Source organism: Nuphar pumila, chromosome 10 (genome assembly GCF_984573655.1).
Source record: "Nuphar pumila chromosome 10, dmNupPumi1.hap1.1, whole genome shotgun sequence".
NCBI classification, from domain to species: domain Eukaryota; kingdom Viridiplantae; phylum Streptophyta; class Magnoliopsida; order Nymphaeales; family Nymphaeaceae; genus Nuphar; species Nuphar pumila.
Window position 1 is genome coordinate 7,272,568 of NC_143258.1, and position 13,631 is coordinate 7,286,198.

Here is a 13,631-nt window from a genome sequence, read left to right on the forward strand (position 1 = left end):
TTTCCTTGTTTTTTATTTTTATCTCATGATTTGTTTCCTTCTTATTGCTTCTTTCTTCTTTGTTAATGTTACTGTCAATTATTTTCTTTTCTATTCTTTCGTCTTTGTCATGATCCAGATGATCTGTATAACTCAATATTAGTAAGGTGGCTGCTAGTCATAAGAGTAAGAAAAATAATTAAATTTTCCAGCCGAAGAGGAACATGATAAACAAACCCCATATAAATAGAATCTCCCATGATAAGGACCATTCAATACAAGCAATTCATTGTTGTAGCTAAACCCAAAAAATAAAAAATAAAAATATTCGACAGGTAGCTATAACATCTAATAGTTACCAACAACTAAACAAACTTGACATAATTAAATCAACTGAAATAACATCAACTAAAGGGTGATTCTTTGTTCTCTGAATAATATGAAATTGCCAACAACTACACATAATGAACCCAAATGAACTGCTGTCTAAAATGAGATAAAGCTGCCATTGTGGTATGCACCCTGCAACAGAGCAATGTGCCATTGTCAAATGTTACGCTAACATTTCCTGCAAGCATTGATTGAAGGTGCCCCATTTGTGATGGGAACAGTAACAATCAATGTGAGCTTCAACTGAAAAGAAACAAATAACAGGAAAAGTTTAAGTTGAACCAAGTAGTTAACCTACAATAATCAACAACTAAAGTTACTCTAGCCAAGTAACACAATGTCAAATCAATTAGATGACCAATAAGACTCAACCTGTTCATGTTATGGAGATAGAAAAATTAACACCACACGCAGAAAACCATACCAGTAGAATAGAGTGACAATCATGAGTATATCCAAAAGGATGTGCCCAACTGCAACTTCACTGCTCCTTCCTACCATGGCGAGTCTTGCCCAATCTAGAACGCTGCTGTTTAAACAAGTACATGTATAGGTTGAACCACAGAAATGGGTAGCAAACCAACAAAGCCTGCATGACAACCAATTCTTATGAGAGAGAGAGAGAGAGAGAGAGAGAGAGAGAGAGAGAGAGATGTTTCGTGCACTCTAGTGCATGGAAAATGAAATACAAGTTGATACAGAATTCATGACCAGTAGGTTTTACTAACATTACTGTGATAGACTTACGATGTTCACCATTTTGTCATGCATTTGAATGGACATAGAACATTAATGGGACCAGATGGAGACTTAACCAAGATATATCAAGAGTAAATACCACCCAGGATTCTTGGTAAAGGTCTCCACATCATAGCGTCCAACAATTACCAATGTCTGGATGATCTCCTTAAATGGTGCAGCAACTCTGCCAATTCATGTTTCATGAGTAGGGAAGAAAATGGCATAGTGCTGGTATCACACATAGCCAAACCAAATCTGAAGTAAATCTATTGTACAACATCTTGCTACCAAATCTATCTGTTCCAATAAAAATTTTTGCAGTCTGGTTCAATAAAAAGTCTGAATCTCATAATTGATCCTACTTGTACAAGTGATGGCTAAGGATCCAATTAGGTAAGGACCAATAAAGTTACTCGCTGACATCTCTAAACCTAGCCTGAGCCAACATTAAATCCATTTTACCTGGAACAAATTTGCCAGATACAGTTAGACATAGACCCAGAGTCCCAGACCTGATCAGCAATATTTAGATCCCTAAACACAAGGCATCAAAGATCCAAGATTGGTTGCTTCGGAAATATGACATACAAAGGCAGTTTCATCTATAATTTCAAAAGGTCAGAACGAAACTAAAGTCTTGGTATCAATACTGCATCCAGTCAAAACGAATAATTCAGGTCTATATTTAAATTTGATCAGAAAGGAAATTTCCTTTAACAAATACATACCGCAACAAAGGCATGATAGCTGAAAGGAAGGCTGCTGAAGAACGTTCCGTAGAGGTTCTCCTTCTTTATAAATGGAAGTGCTTGGTACATAAGCCACACTGCAGTGGAAACATCACCCACACACACACACACACAGAGAGAGAGAGAGAGAGAGAGAGAGAGTCAAGCTCAGTCTTTGCAAAATACAGAAAGATTAGAACTGTGTAGAAATATCTTACAGAATTTAAGTTCCTTACAATGAATGGGCCTGGGAAATTTTTATTTTCAGAGTTGTGCATATTATTCATGAATGCCATGAGTACGAGTCTGATGATCATTTTCATCATGAGGGCAACTTGGCCAGTAGCGGTTAAAAAAAATGAATTAAGTTAGAAAACTTATGTTAACCCGACCCAACTTGGTTCAAGTAAGAGTCAGTGACTCGGTTAGGAGTTGGAAGACAGCCAAGTAATGCTATTTGAGTCCGAGGACTTGAAAAAACTTTCAGGTACAAGGCTAGCAAACTGGTGATGCAAAGAACCTCAAACAAAGTAGAAAAAGTTTTATAATAAAATAGTACTTGTAAAGTACTAGTTGATAATTAAAAAAAATCAAAGGAAAATGTAATCGGTGGCAATCTAGTCAAAGTTGAAAAGCAATGCTCAGGAACAAGGAGGCTCACTTTGCCTATGTTGCCAAGATATCAAAGGCAATCAGCCTCAGAAAAACATTGGAATAGAAAGAAATAAAGCATAACAGATTAACTAGGTGACAGGCAGCCGAGGCAACAAAAGTGTGGCTAGGCCAACTAACCCATACCATTTCTTTTATTCATGTTGAGTCAAAGCAAACTAGGAATGTCCGACATAGAATTTCACATTTTGAAAAAGAATAGACCAACATCTACAATTTATCATTCCATCCTAATACCAATGAAAAGAGAAAAAGGGAGAAAAAAATATGACATAATTGAACAGCAATTCCCATGATAATTGAAAAAAGGACAGCAAGATGGGTTACTGAGCTCACTCTCTCCTGGAAATACCCCAACAGGGTATAATACAATAAAAGCTGTATACCTGAAAAAATAGAACATACCATATATTCCTTAGAAAAATAATAGAGACAAAATTATCATGCTGAATTCACTTATACAAACCTAAGATAAGTGAGCCAAGACGAGCAAAAATCTATGAAATTCAAAGCATAGTGGGGGTATCTGATTACCTGTTAAATAATACCAAAAATGGATCATCAGAGCAAATTTTGAGTTGCTGAATAGAATATAAAAAACAAGAAGCATACTATATTCCCAAAGAAATAAAAAAAATTGCACTGGAGCCATTTCTGTAGAAAATACACCTATTGGGGGCATTTAATTGCAGGAGAATAATTTGTCTCAAGGAGAATTTATCTAAAAAATGGGTGGGTTGCAGATTTTTTCGGTTTACTTTGTGAACACAGATTTTTTTTTCATGTGAAAATTTATCTCATAAAGAAACATTTTGCATTGTAAAATAGTCATGCCCAAGGAATGCAAGTTTTTATTCTAGATAATTTTCCCAAAAAAGTTGGGACACGTAAAAAAAAAAGACCCCAAAGAGATTTCCTCTGGGACTCTTTTGTCATTAGATGAGGTTAGATGATGAATTAGAAGCTTCATACAGAAAGAAGATTATTAAATAAAAAATTAGAAAATAATAATTAGTCATGCAGAAATTAAGCCCATAGTCTAGAACAGGAAGAGATGTATACAAAACCCTTATCAATGATCCTCCAAGATTAATCCTTTTAGAAGCAGAATGGGTTGCTCTGTAGAAGCTATAAAAATGTGGGATAATCTCAAATCCCATTGCACAACAGTTTTCATCCATTTTAGGAGAAAAGCAAAGCCTAAGATTGCTTAACAGAGGAAAACAAACATGAGAATCGTTTGAGTTAGTTTTTAAGAGCTTGATGGATTTCACTAGAACTGACCATTGTGCTGTGAAATACCAACAGTTCCTTATAGAGTTCTTGTTAAAGTGCAAAATATTCTTGTTGATTTCAACATCAAAGGGATGCAAACTTTCCCTGTCCATTTTCATGAGCTCAAGCAAGGAATTGGACCACTGTTTTTCACAAAATAAGTTATTCCCATGCCAAAAGGTTCTGATTTGAGTTACTTTTGACAGCCTGATATACCTCACTCAAACCAAGCATTATGCAACAATTCTTTTCAGAATTTTCACAGAACAAAAGTTCCCTGTTGATTCCTCCCTTGATCTCAAATGAGGCGTTAAATATGAGAAATGGCGTCCAGTGGCAGTTTTGTTCTCTTTCAATATTTTAATGTGCTTTAATTTTTCATCAGGATATAATGTATTTTAATTAGTGTCACTTAACAAGGGCAGTAATGTATAATATAGGTGTTATAATATAATGGGACGTCCAAATTAATGGAGGCTCTCACAATACCCTATCTTGTTAGCAATGTTCCTTAAATTCCTCATATAGGTGTCTTAAGCAATGTTTTGAACCTTATTGTTTCCTGAAGACTGGACCAATGAGTCATTTCCTTAAATTACAACATAAGCATACTTGCATTAACAAGACTAGATATACTGCAAAAGACATAAGCTTGAGGATAAATCAAGCCATGGAAAAGTCACAAAAAGATAAGTTAGCAAATTCTGCAACACTACAATGTGCTGAAGTAAATGCTATCAAAAAAATCACGACTAGGTGGAAATCCATGAGTTTCTGCTGCTGCAACCTTTGTGCATGTATCATCTAATCAGAATTAAATTTCTGCAGTTCAAACATGCAAACGGTTCTGTGAAACTTCGAAAATGACCTTAGTTGAGTGTTTTATCAATAAAAGCTCTTGGTTGTTGGGAAGAATTGGTTCCAGAAGAACAACTACAAACATGAAAAAGCACAACACACCTCAGATAAACTCCATGCTGTGAATGTGATGAAAACTGAAGGAAGCTCTTGAACCTACATGATAAAAGAAAACATTTACAATAAAATAAACTAGCTCACTTGCATAACTAATGACATTGCATTTGAACGTGTAACTTCCTTGCTTTCACTTTGATTAGATCATAAGAAGACATTTCAGGAGGGTTCAGAAGATAACTCTCAGACAAATGAACCTTTACGCCAAATGATGATCGGTACACTAACTTGTTTTCAAGTGAAGAAACCACACTTGATGGATCATTAATTCCATGATGAAACTTTACATAAAGAATCAAACAAGGGCAAAGAAAATAGGGAAAAAAATAAAGTGTTAAAAGTTTTGTTTTTACCATAAAGGAGAACATATTAGCATTCAAAGTTTAAAAGTTTTTTGTCACTTGTTACTTTATTGATGATAGTTTGATCAATGTGTCTTAAGAAAGATTTGCCAATATAAATGGCTTGTACATTCTTCAAATATTAATTTATAGCATAGAGTTAGAATTAAGTCCATAGACATTATCTCTGAGCTTCTTGAAAAGAGAAAAGAAAAGAAAAAAAAATCATCATTCATTTCATCTTGCTGACTGCTCAGTTGTTAATATTATAACAGAACTTATAAGTTAACCTCCTCAATCTGGAAATGAAATTGACTTTATTGCCATGAAAAAATTAGATCAATTCAATTTAAATTCATCAGATTGATCCTGAGATCAACCAATCCAGTTGTTTAAGATTCACAAGAAATTGGTAGACAAAGCATTGAGACAAGGTAAAGCAACACTTTAGAGTCCTTAGAACAAGGCATGCAGCTCAAGGTGTTGAGGCACGAGTCTTCCAAAAATTTAGAACAGAAAATAGCAACAAAATAAGAAGATGTATAATTTAGGAAAGAAAAGGAAAACTAGGAAATAATAACTTAAGAAAATAATGAATAGATAACTCTCAGATCATAGCATTAACAACAGAGTCTAAAGCATAGTCAATAAAACTTTGAAAGCCTGCAAATAAAGTAAACTCTGTCTTGTCAAATTATTGGCTAAAAACAAGTTCTTCCAAGAGAAACATTTAGAACATGAAAAATTTATATTTAGAAAAAAATACCTTTAAAAAAATCAAATATGGATCCAATTTTATTGGATCTCAAGTTCATATCTCATTGTATTGAATGTGAATCCTAATGTTCCTATACCCTACCTTGATTTTCAAGAAAATTATCATATATATGTTCGCTTTTTTACCTGATTTTATTTCTATTAAAACCAAAATAAACCCGTATATACTATTTGCTGTTTTTTAAGGGAAAATTCCATTTAGGGGCCAACCTTTTGCTCCTAATTACAAAATATGGGCCACATGTTTTTGAAATTCCAAATATGGGCCAAGCTTTTCTTGGAAACTGTCAAATAGGGACCTCAGGTCAACACCCATAATATTGGAAAGTCCTTTTTGGTTTCTTGTATTACCCCTTGAAAACTGAAAAGTACTTACTTATCCTCATAAAAATACAAACAACTACGCCTTCATCCCAAAACAATTGGGGTCGGCGATATGAACCAACAAAGAAAATCATTTTGTGTCTTCCACATGAATCCTTCTCCAATCATTTCTATCCAATGCCATGTCCTCAGTGAGGTTCAAAGCATTCATATCCTTTCCTATCATCTCCATCCAAGTCTTCCTAGGCCTACCCCGACCTCTTTTAACTAATATATTTTCCCATTTCTCCATCCTTCTAACTAGAGCATCATTAGGCCTTCGCCGAATATGTCCAAACCACCGTAAACGGTTCTCTCTCATCTTATTTTCAATGGGTGCAACGCCTACCTTCTTACGTATCTCCTCGTTCCGAATCTTATCTTTTATTGTATTTCCACACATCCATCTAAGCATACGCATCTCAGCTACACTCATTTTTTGAATATGATGTCTCTTGGCAGCCCAACATTCCATACCATATAGTAAAGCAGGCCTAATAGTCGTCCTATAAAACTTTCCCTTCAACCGCAATGACATTCTAAGATCGCACAACACTCCAGTTGCACTTTTCCATTTCATCCACCCAACATTTATCCTATGATTTACATCTCCATCAATTTCTCCATACTTTGAATGATGGATCCCAAATATTTGAAACAGTCATCCACCGGTATTTCTTGCTCACCAAGCTTCACTACACTCCCATCACTACTTCGTTGCGTACTAAACCTACATTTCATATATTTTGTCTTACTCTTACTCAACTTAAAACCTATTGCTTCCAATGTCTGTCTCCATAATTCTAACTTAGCATTAACCCCAGCTCTAGACTCATCAATCAAAATAATATCATCAGCAAACAACATACACCACAACACATTTTCTTGAATTGATCTCGTAAGCTCATCCATCACTATAGCAAATAGGAAAGGGCTTAAAGCAGATCCTTGATGTAACCCAACCGTTATAGGAAAATTGGTTGTCACCCCTCCACAAGTGCGGACATTGGTTACTACTCTTTCATACATATCTCTAATTATACTAATGTACTTGAGAGAAACACCTTTCTTCATCATTGTCCACCAGAGAACGTCCCTAGGTACTCTATCGTATGCTTTCTCCAAATCAATAAAAACCATATGCAAATCTTTGTTCCTCTCTCTATTTCTCTTAATAAGTTGTCTAAGAAGATATATAGCTTCCATAGTTGATCTTCCAGGCATAAAACCAAATTGATTCTTCGATATCATGACAACCTTCCTCAACCTAGACTCAATCACCCTCTCCCAAAGTTTCATAGTATGACTCATGAGTTTTATATTACGATAGTTTGTGCAATCTTGTATATCACCATTATTCTTATATAGAGGCACCAAAGTACTCTTCCTCCACTCATTAGGCATCTTATTTGTCCGCCAAATCTTGTTAAAAAGATTTATCAACCATTCTAAACCTTTCTCTCCCAAGCATTTTCAAGCCTCGATAGGTATACCATCTGGACCAACTGCCCTTCTTGATTTCATTTTCTTCAAAGTCTCTGCAATTTCTTTCTTTTGAATCTTGCGCATGAAGTCACGATTCATCTCATGAAAAGGAATTAACAAGTCTCCAAGATCCTGAGCATGACTTCCATTAAATAGCTTATCAAAATAATCTTTCCATCTCTCTTTAATCTCCTCATCTTTGACTAAAACCCTTTGCGTTTCATCTTTGATACATCTAACCATACCCAAATCCCTCGATTTCCTATCTCTCATCTTAGCAAGCCTATAAATATCCTTCTCGCCCTCTTTGGTATCCAACTTGCCATAAACCTCCTTATATACCTTATCCCTCGCGTTTCGAACTACTTTTTTAGCTTCCTTCTTTGCTATCATATACTTCTCCAAATTCTCATTATCACGACTCTTACTTAGATTTCTATAACACTCTCTTTTAACCTTAATAGCTAATTTGACATCCTTGTTCCACCATGATGCATCCTTACCTAGCGGTGCACCGCCTTTAGACTCACCCAATGCCTCCTTAGCCACCTTTCTCATGCCACCCGCTATCTTATTCCACATTGATTCTGAATCCTCTTCGAGACACCAATCAACTTCCTTAACTACCTGCTCTACAAACATTCTTTGTTTAGCTCCTTTAAGTGCCCACCACTTAATTATAGGATCTATCCTATGTCTATCCCTTTTGCGGCATTGTCTAATTCTAAGATCTAAAATTAAGACTCTATGTTGTGTAACTACACTTTCTCCCGGTATAACCTTACAATCGATGCAACAACCCCTATCTCTCATTCTAAGTAGGAAAAAATCTATCTGACTCGTATTAACCCCACTTTTAAATATTATTAGGTGAGACTCCCTCTTCCTAAACCAAGTGTTTGCTAAGATCATATCATAGGACAAACCAAAATCTAAAATCCTTTCTCCACTTTCGTTTCTTTCTCCTATACCATTAGCCTCCATGGATACTCTCAAATCCATCCCTACTAATGCCTACATGTCCATTAAGGTCACCGCCGATGAAAAGCTTTTCTCCATAAGATATCCCTTGTACTACTCCATCTAAATCTTCCCAAAATTGACACTTAATGGAATCATCTAAACCTACTTGAGGTGCATAAACATTAATAATATACGTACCTAATACTAATTTAATAAGTAAAATCTTATCACCCTTCCTACGGACCTCAACTACATTATCTATAAACTCACGACTCATAACAATCCCTACTCCATTCTTATTTCTATTTATTCCTGTATACCAAATCTTATATCCTCAAGGTTCTATCACTTTTGCCTTCTCACCTACCCATTTGGTCTCTTGTAGACATAAAATATCAATCTTTCTCCTACACATAACATCTACTAACTCTACCAACTTATCAGTTAAAGACCCTATGTTCCAAGTGGCTAACCTAATTTTATGGTCTTGGACTAACTTCTTTACCCCCACCCGTCCAACAAAGTGAGGGAACCCTTGCCTATTTGACACCACACCCGAGCGCTGGTGTGACGCGTCGCTTCCGGGCGACGACCTAGCAACCCTTGCCCATTTATCACTGCCTCCGGACCTATAGAGTACAACGCGTCGCTCAGTAGGGAACGCCCCAACGAAATTCTCATATTTGTTCATATTCATAGGGTATGACAAAGTTTTTATGCTGGCTGTCACCGGCCTACCACAACCCTCCTCCTTTATCCGGGCTTGGGACTGACAGTGTATAACTAAACAGTTATCCGCATAAAAATGAAAAAGTAAATAGTGTGAACTTTTAATGATGAAGGTCACTGTTGTACTTTCACTTATGATTTAACCTGAGTTAGACAATAATAAATGCAGGCCCTTGTTTGACAGTTTCTATGAAACGTTTGGCCATATTTGGAATTTCAGAAACCGTGTGGCCCATATTTGGAATTAGGGGCAAAAGGTTGGTGCCTAAATGGAATTTTACCTTTTTTTTTTAATTTGCTTTGTTTTGCCTATTATCTCATCCGTCCTTTCAAATGAAATATCTTTTTAATCATGTATTCATTATTTAATGATTTATTTTTGTTTTACACGTTGCTAATTAGCATCTAATAATTAAGCTGTAATATTTAACTAATTTTTCAAAAAGGATCAACTAAAAAATTTTAATTTAGGAAATATGAGCTAAAAGTTAATATTATGATCACAAAAACTGATGTGAAACTAAAGAAAATGGCAGAAAAGTTTCTTGTTAGGACTCTATTCGACCCTAAAGCATTTTCAATACAAAACACTGAATGGAAGGTGGGACCGGGTGTAAGGAAACAAAATGTAAGATCTTAGATATCAAATGTAGGGATCGGGCATCACTCCTTGCGCAAGTTGAAGCGTGGCGATTTCCTGGAGGCAAGGGTAAGCCCACAGAGTTTTATGCTGCCCGGACAATGATCGTAAGTACGACAGGCAGAGCCAGCACGGTTAGGTCGCTGATCCTGGGATGGTTTCTCCGTGTAAATATGAAAAAAAAATGTAGAGATCTTTTCTAAGAAAAACTTAAGCACAATTACTAGTATATCTATATTTGGAAACCTTCCCCTCCTCAACGAGCCATCGATCACAGAAAAATTAAAGGAGGTTTGTCTATGCACACTTATTTCATAATCTATCATGCAAATTCAAGCATTCACCGAACTTATAAATGCATCCTGCGGGCATGCCTTTGAAAGAACTCTATTTTGTCATTCTCGCACTGGGGCTCAACCAGGGTCTACCTAAATTGCCAAGTTACTTAGTTTTCCACATTATGTATGTGCATGCTCAGGCTTTGTGAAACTCAATGTGCTAGTGATGACAATGTTGGTGATGAACATAGATAAAAGATGGAAGAAACAGGAAAGGAATAAACCTCGGGAATTCTACGAACAATTGCGAACAAGAAATGAGTCCTTCCTCCCCACTGTAACAGAGCCGGCATCACCTTACCAGGGGTCACACCTGAAGAGGGGAAGATCAATGTGTTAACAATCAAGCTACGTGGGAAACTGCCTGGAATTGCTCCAATTTGGGTACCACAGAGGGCCTACCTGCGGCCGCGTGGATCACTTCCAACACAGCAAAAAACTGCAGAAAACCTTCCCAAGGGAAGGGAAAAACAAGCAGACCCACTATTCAAACCACAAGAAGAAGCCTATAATCTCTTCATCAAGACAATTGATTCTTATAGAAACGTTTGAATTAGGCGTTTTTCGTAGGTGGGATGTCCTAATTTTACATGAATTTTCTTGCAATTTAATTGAGAGAGAGAGAGAGAGAGAGAGAGAGAGAGAGAGAGAGAGAGAGAGAGACTGATCAAGGATGCTGCAGATGCATAAGAGCCATTGAGAGACTTCTGGAGGGCTACATTCGTTATAATCCAAGAGAGAGACAGTGCCCTGCAACATACTATGATTTAACGCGAATATGAGAGAGAGAGAGAGAGAGAGAGAGAGAGAGAGAGAGAGAGAGAGAGAGAGAGAGAGAGACCATCCACAGGCTTGTACAACGTTGTAAGCCAGGAGGTACAGATTTTGAGCGCGCGCCATGCAGTGCTTCCTCTGCTTCGCTCTGAAACAGCAGCAGCCCACAGCCACCACCCACCACAGCCCCTATGAGAGAGCATTTAGGATAAAAAGCGAATCATGTCACAGGGGACACACGAAAAGGATACGTGTTCTTAATCACAAGAAAGGGCACTCAGACACGGACACGACATGATACATTATTTTAATATTTTTAAATAATGTTTTATTACGTTTTTATATTTATTTCAATAAAAGGCATTTTAAAAATAGTTTTTTTTATTGATTAAAAAATTCAGTATCATCGTGTCCAGTTTTAAAAAATTTCGAACTTTTGAGTCAAATCCGAATCCCACATCCTCGAGTCCACGAATCATTACAAAATGCAAAAGTGTCACATGAACACGATAAAAAAATAACACGGAACACGATATTCTGGTGCAGTTTTTTTTTTTTTTTACCGTGCCCTCCCATTGATGCTGCTAAGTGTCATTCATCTTGACGATGAATGGCATCCATGGTGCCTTCGACAGTTTTCTGTCAAGGTTCTTCGGACCTGATCAACTCATGCTACCTACTAAGATAAAGGTCACTCTCACAATTGTATTGAAACTTCACTCAACTTCATTCATGACAATTTCTTGTTGAAGGAGAAATTTGGGAAGATCAAAGGGTTTGAAAGAAAGAAAATTAGAAACTTACATGGTAGTTTTTTTCGAGAAGATCTTGCACATGCACGTGCAGACAGAGCAAATCGCCAACCTTGCACTTTCCCCGCATCCAAAAGTTGTTGATTTTATTGTCATTGTGATGCCGAGGACTTGAAGAATTGTGAAGGCAACTCATTCTTGAAGTTAGAATTGCATAAAAACTGCTTGGACTGGATGCATGCTCAGTGCAACTTTAAAGTAGACACATGTTATGGCCTGAATATTATGCAGGCAACCCAACAACACTCACAGACCAGACCGCATGATGAGCAAGTCCATCCACGGCGATGCCCTCGGGCTCCTTTCCTCCAAAGCTGCCCGCCACCATCACCGTGACTCTGCCGCTCTTCTCCTTCTTCTGCTCGCTCTGCCTCTCCAACCGAATCACTGCATATCTCGTGAAGTATCACGGCCTCGACAACGACCACTTCATTAGGTGGTCTTCAATTCAACGGGAGCGAAGCAAAGGTGATTCTTTTGAAACCCTAGGGATTTGGATTTGGATTTGGTTGGGCGAATCTTGTCGTCGAAACGGTTTTCGGTTTTGCTTGTTGATTGAATTGGGCGCCCCCCCCCAACATGCAGGTGTGTCTTGGGGGGTTTGAATGAGCGCCACATATATAACCACGTGGGGCTCGTATCCCCGTGTGTCAACATCACTTAGCGTCAGAGTCTGGTGCGGTTGCAAAGACTTAAGTATCATTTCCCGCCAGAGCCGGACCTGTAAAGAGGCCAATGAGGCTTGGGCCTCAGGGCCCCGGGCCCAAAAAAATTTTAGGGGCCCATTAATTGTTTAGGTAGTTTATATAAATATTATATATATTTTTATTTAATATAATATAAATATTTGGAATATTATATTTGTTTAATGTGAATGCAAATTTTATTGTTATTTTGATTCTTTAAAAAAAATGAGGCGCCGCCCCCCGAACTCCTACTATTAACTATTAATAGGGCCCCATTTTTTCCCTCCGTCTCAGGCCCCATAAAACACAGGTACGGCTCTGTTTCCCGCTATGAAACGACAGTTCAAGAAAATGATAAAAATGTCCTTCATCCAGAAAAGGGAGGATGATTTTAACTCTTCAAAGTCCAAACGTTTCGTTTTTGCCCTAAGTAGTAAACTTTTGCACCATCTGCTGTAACAGGAGTTCCCTTTGACGACGCATCCTTTGCCATCATCTGTTGTCGCCGGAGCACACTTTGCCATCGTTTGCTACCGTCAGAGCACCTTTTGCAGTCGTTTGCACAGTGTGAGCATCGTTGCCACCATCGACTGCATCTACCTTCTGGATGTTTCTCCTCCACTGTCGGATTACCAAAACTCCTATCGTTTCGGTGAGTTTCATTATGTAAATAAATCGACTTATAAATCTGAATGCTAAATCTTACAACTGATTGTACTATTCAAGCTAAATAATACTTATTTTCATATTGAAACAAATCGATTTGTACCTATCCACCTTTTGGGCATCGAAAAATAATTAGCATGATTTGTTCTTATAAAGGCCAAACATTACAATGATATGTACTTAGAAAGGCTAAATTTCTACAATGATTTGTACGTTGGAACACAACAATGATTTATACATTTAATGCAGTAGCGATTTGTACGTTCGATGCAACAACGATTTATACATTTGAATCAG

The 13,631-nt window shown here is 37.2% G+C and overlaps 1 protein-coding gene across 5 annotated transcripts; it reads right to left on the reverse strand.

The window, feature by feature from the left end:
• Positions 1-207: 207 nt before the first annotated feature.
• Positions 208-11,355, reverse strand: LOC149823408 (Protein-tyrosine phosphatase-like, PTPLA). 5 transcript variants are annotated; one of them, XM_090018817.1, is made up of 10 exons: positions 11,238-11,355; positions 11,061-11,146; positions 10,799-10,846; positions 10,621-10,709; positions 4,746-4,799; positions 2,977-3,044; positions 2,847-2,896; positions 1,839-1,936; positions 794-958; positions 208-501 (listed from the first exon to the last, which is right to left on the reverse strand). In XM_090018817.1, exons 1-9 carry the CDS (start codon positions 11,294-11,296, stop codon positions 851-853), a joined length of 660 nt encoding a protein of 219 aa, XP_089874943.1. In that variant the 5' UTR covers positions 11,297-11,355; the 3' UTR covers positions 208-501; positions 794-850. The 5 variants fall into 5 exon arrangements, with proteins under 5 accessions (XP_089874943.1, XP_089874944.1, XP_089874946.1 ...); XM_090018818.1 differs by having other exon boundaries at positions 208-612; XM_090018820.1 differs by lacking the exon at positions 2,977-3,044 and having other exon boundaries at positions 11,238-11,352.
• Positions 11,356-13,631: the final 2,276 nt, after the last annotated feature.

Excerpts from the sequence above, each read along its gene's own strand:
- LOC149823408 (XM_090018817.1), bottom strand. The coding sequence starts at position 11,296 with ATGGCGCGCGCTCAAAATCTGTACCTCCTGGCTTACAACGTTGTACAA. Across the intron at positions 11,147-11,237 it reads GTTGTACAAGCCTGTGGATG|GGCACTGTCTCTCTCTTGGA; the intron begins GTCTCTCTCTCT and ends AGTATGTTGCAG. Across the intron at positions 4,800-10,620 it reads TTGTTCGTAGAATTCCCGAG|GTTCAAGAGCTTCCTTCAGT; the intron begins GTTTATTCCTTT and ends TTTATCATGTAG.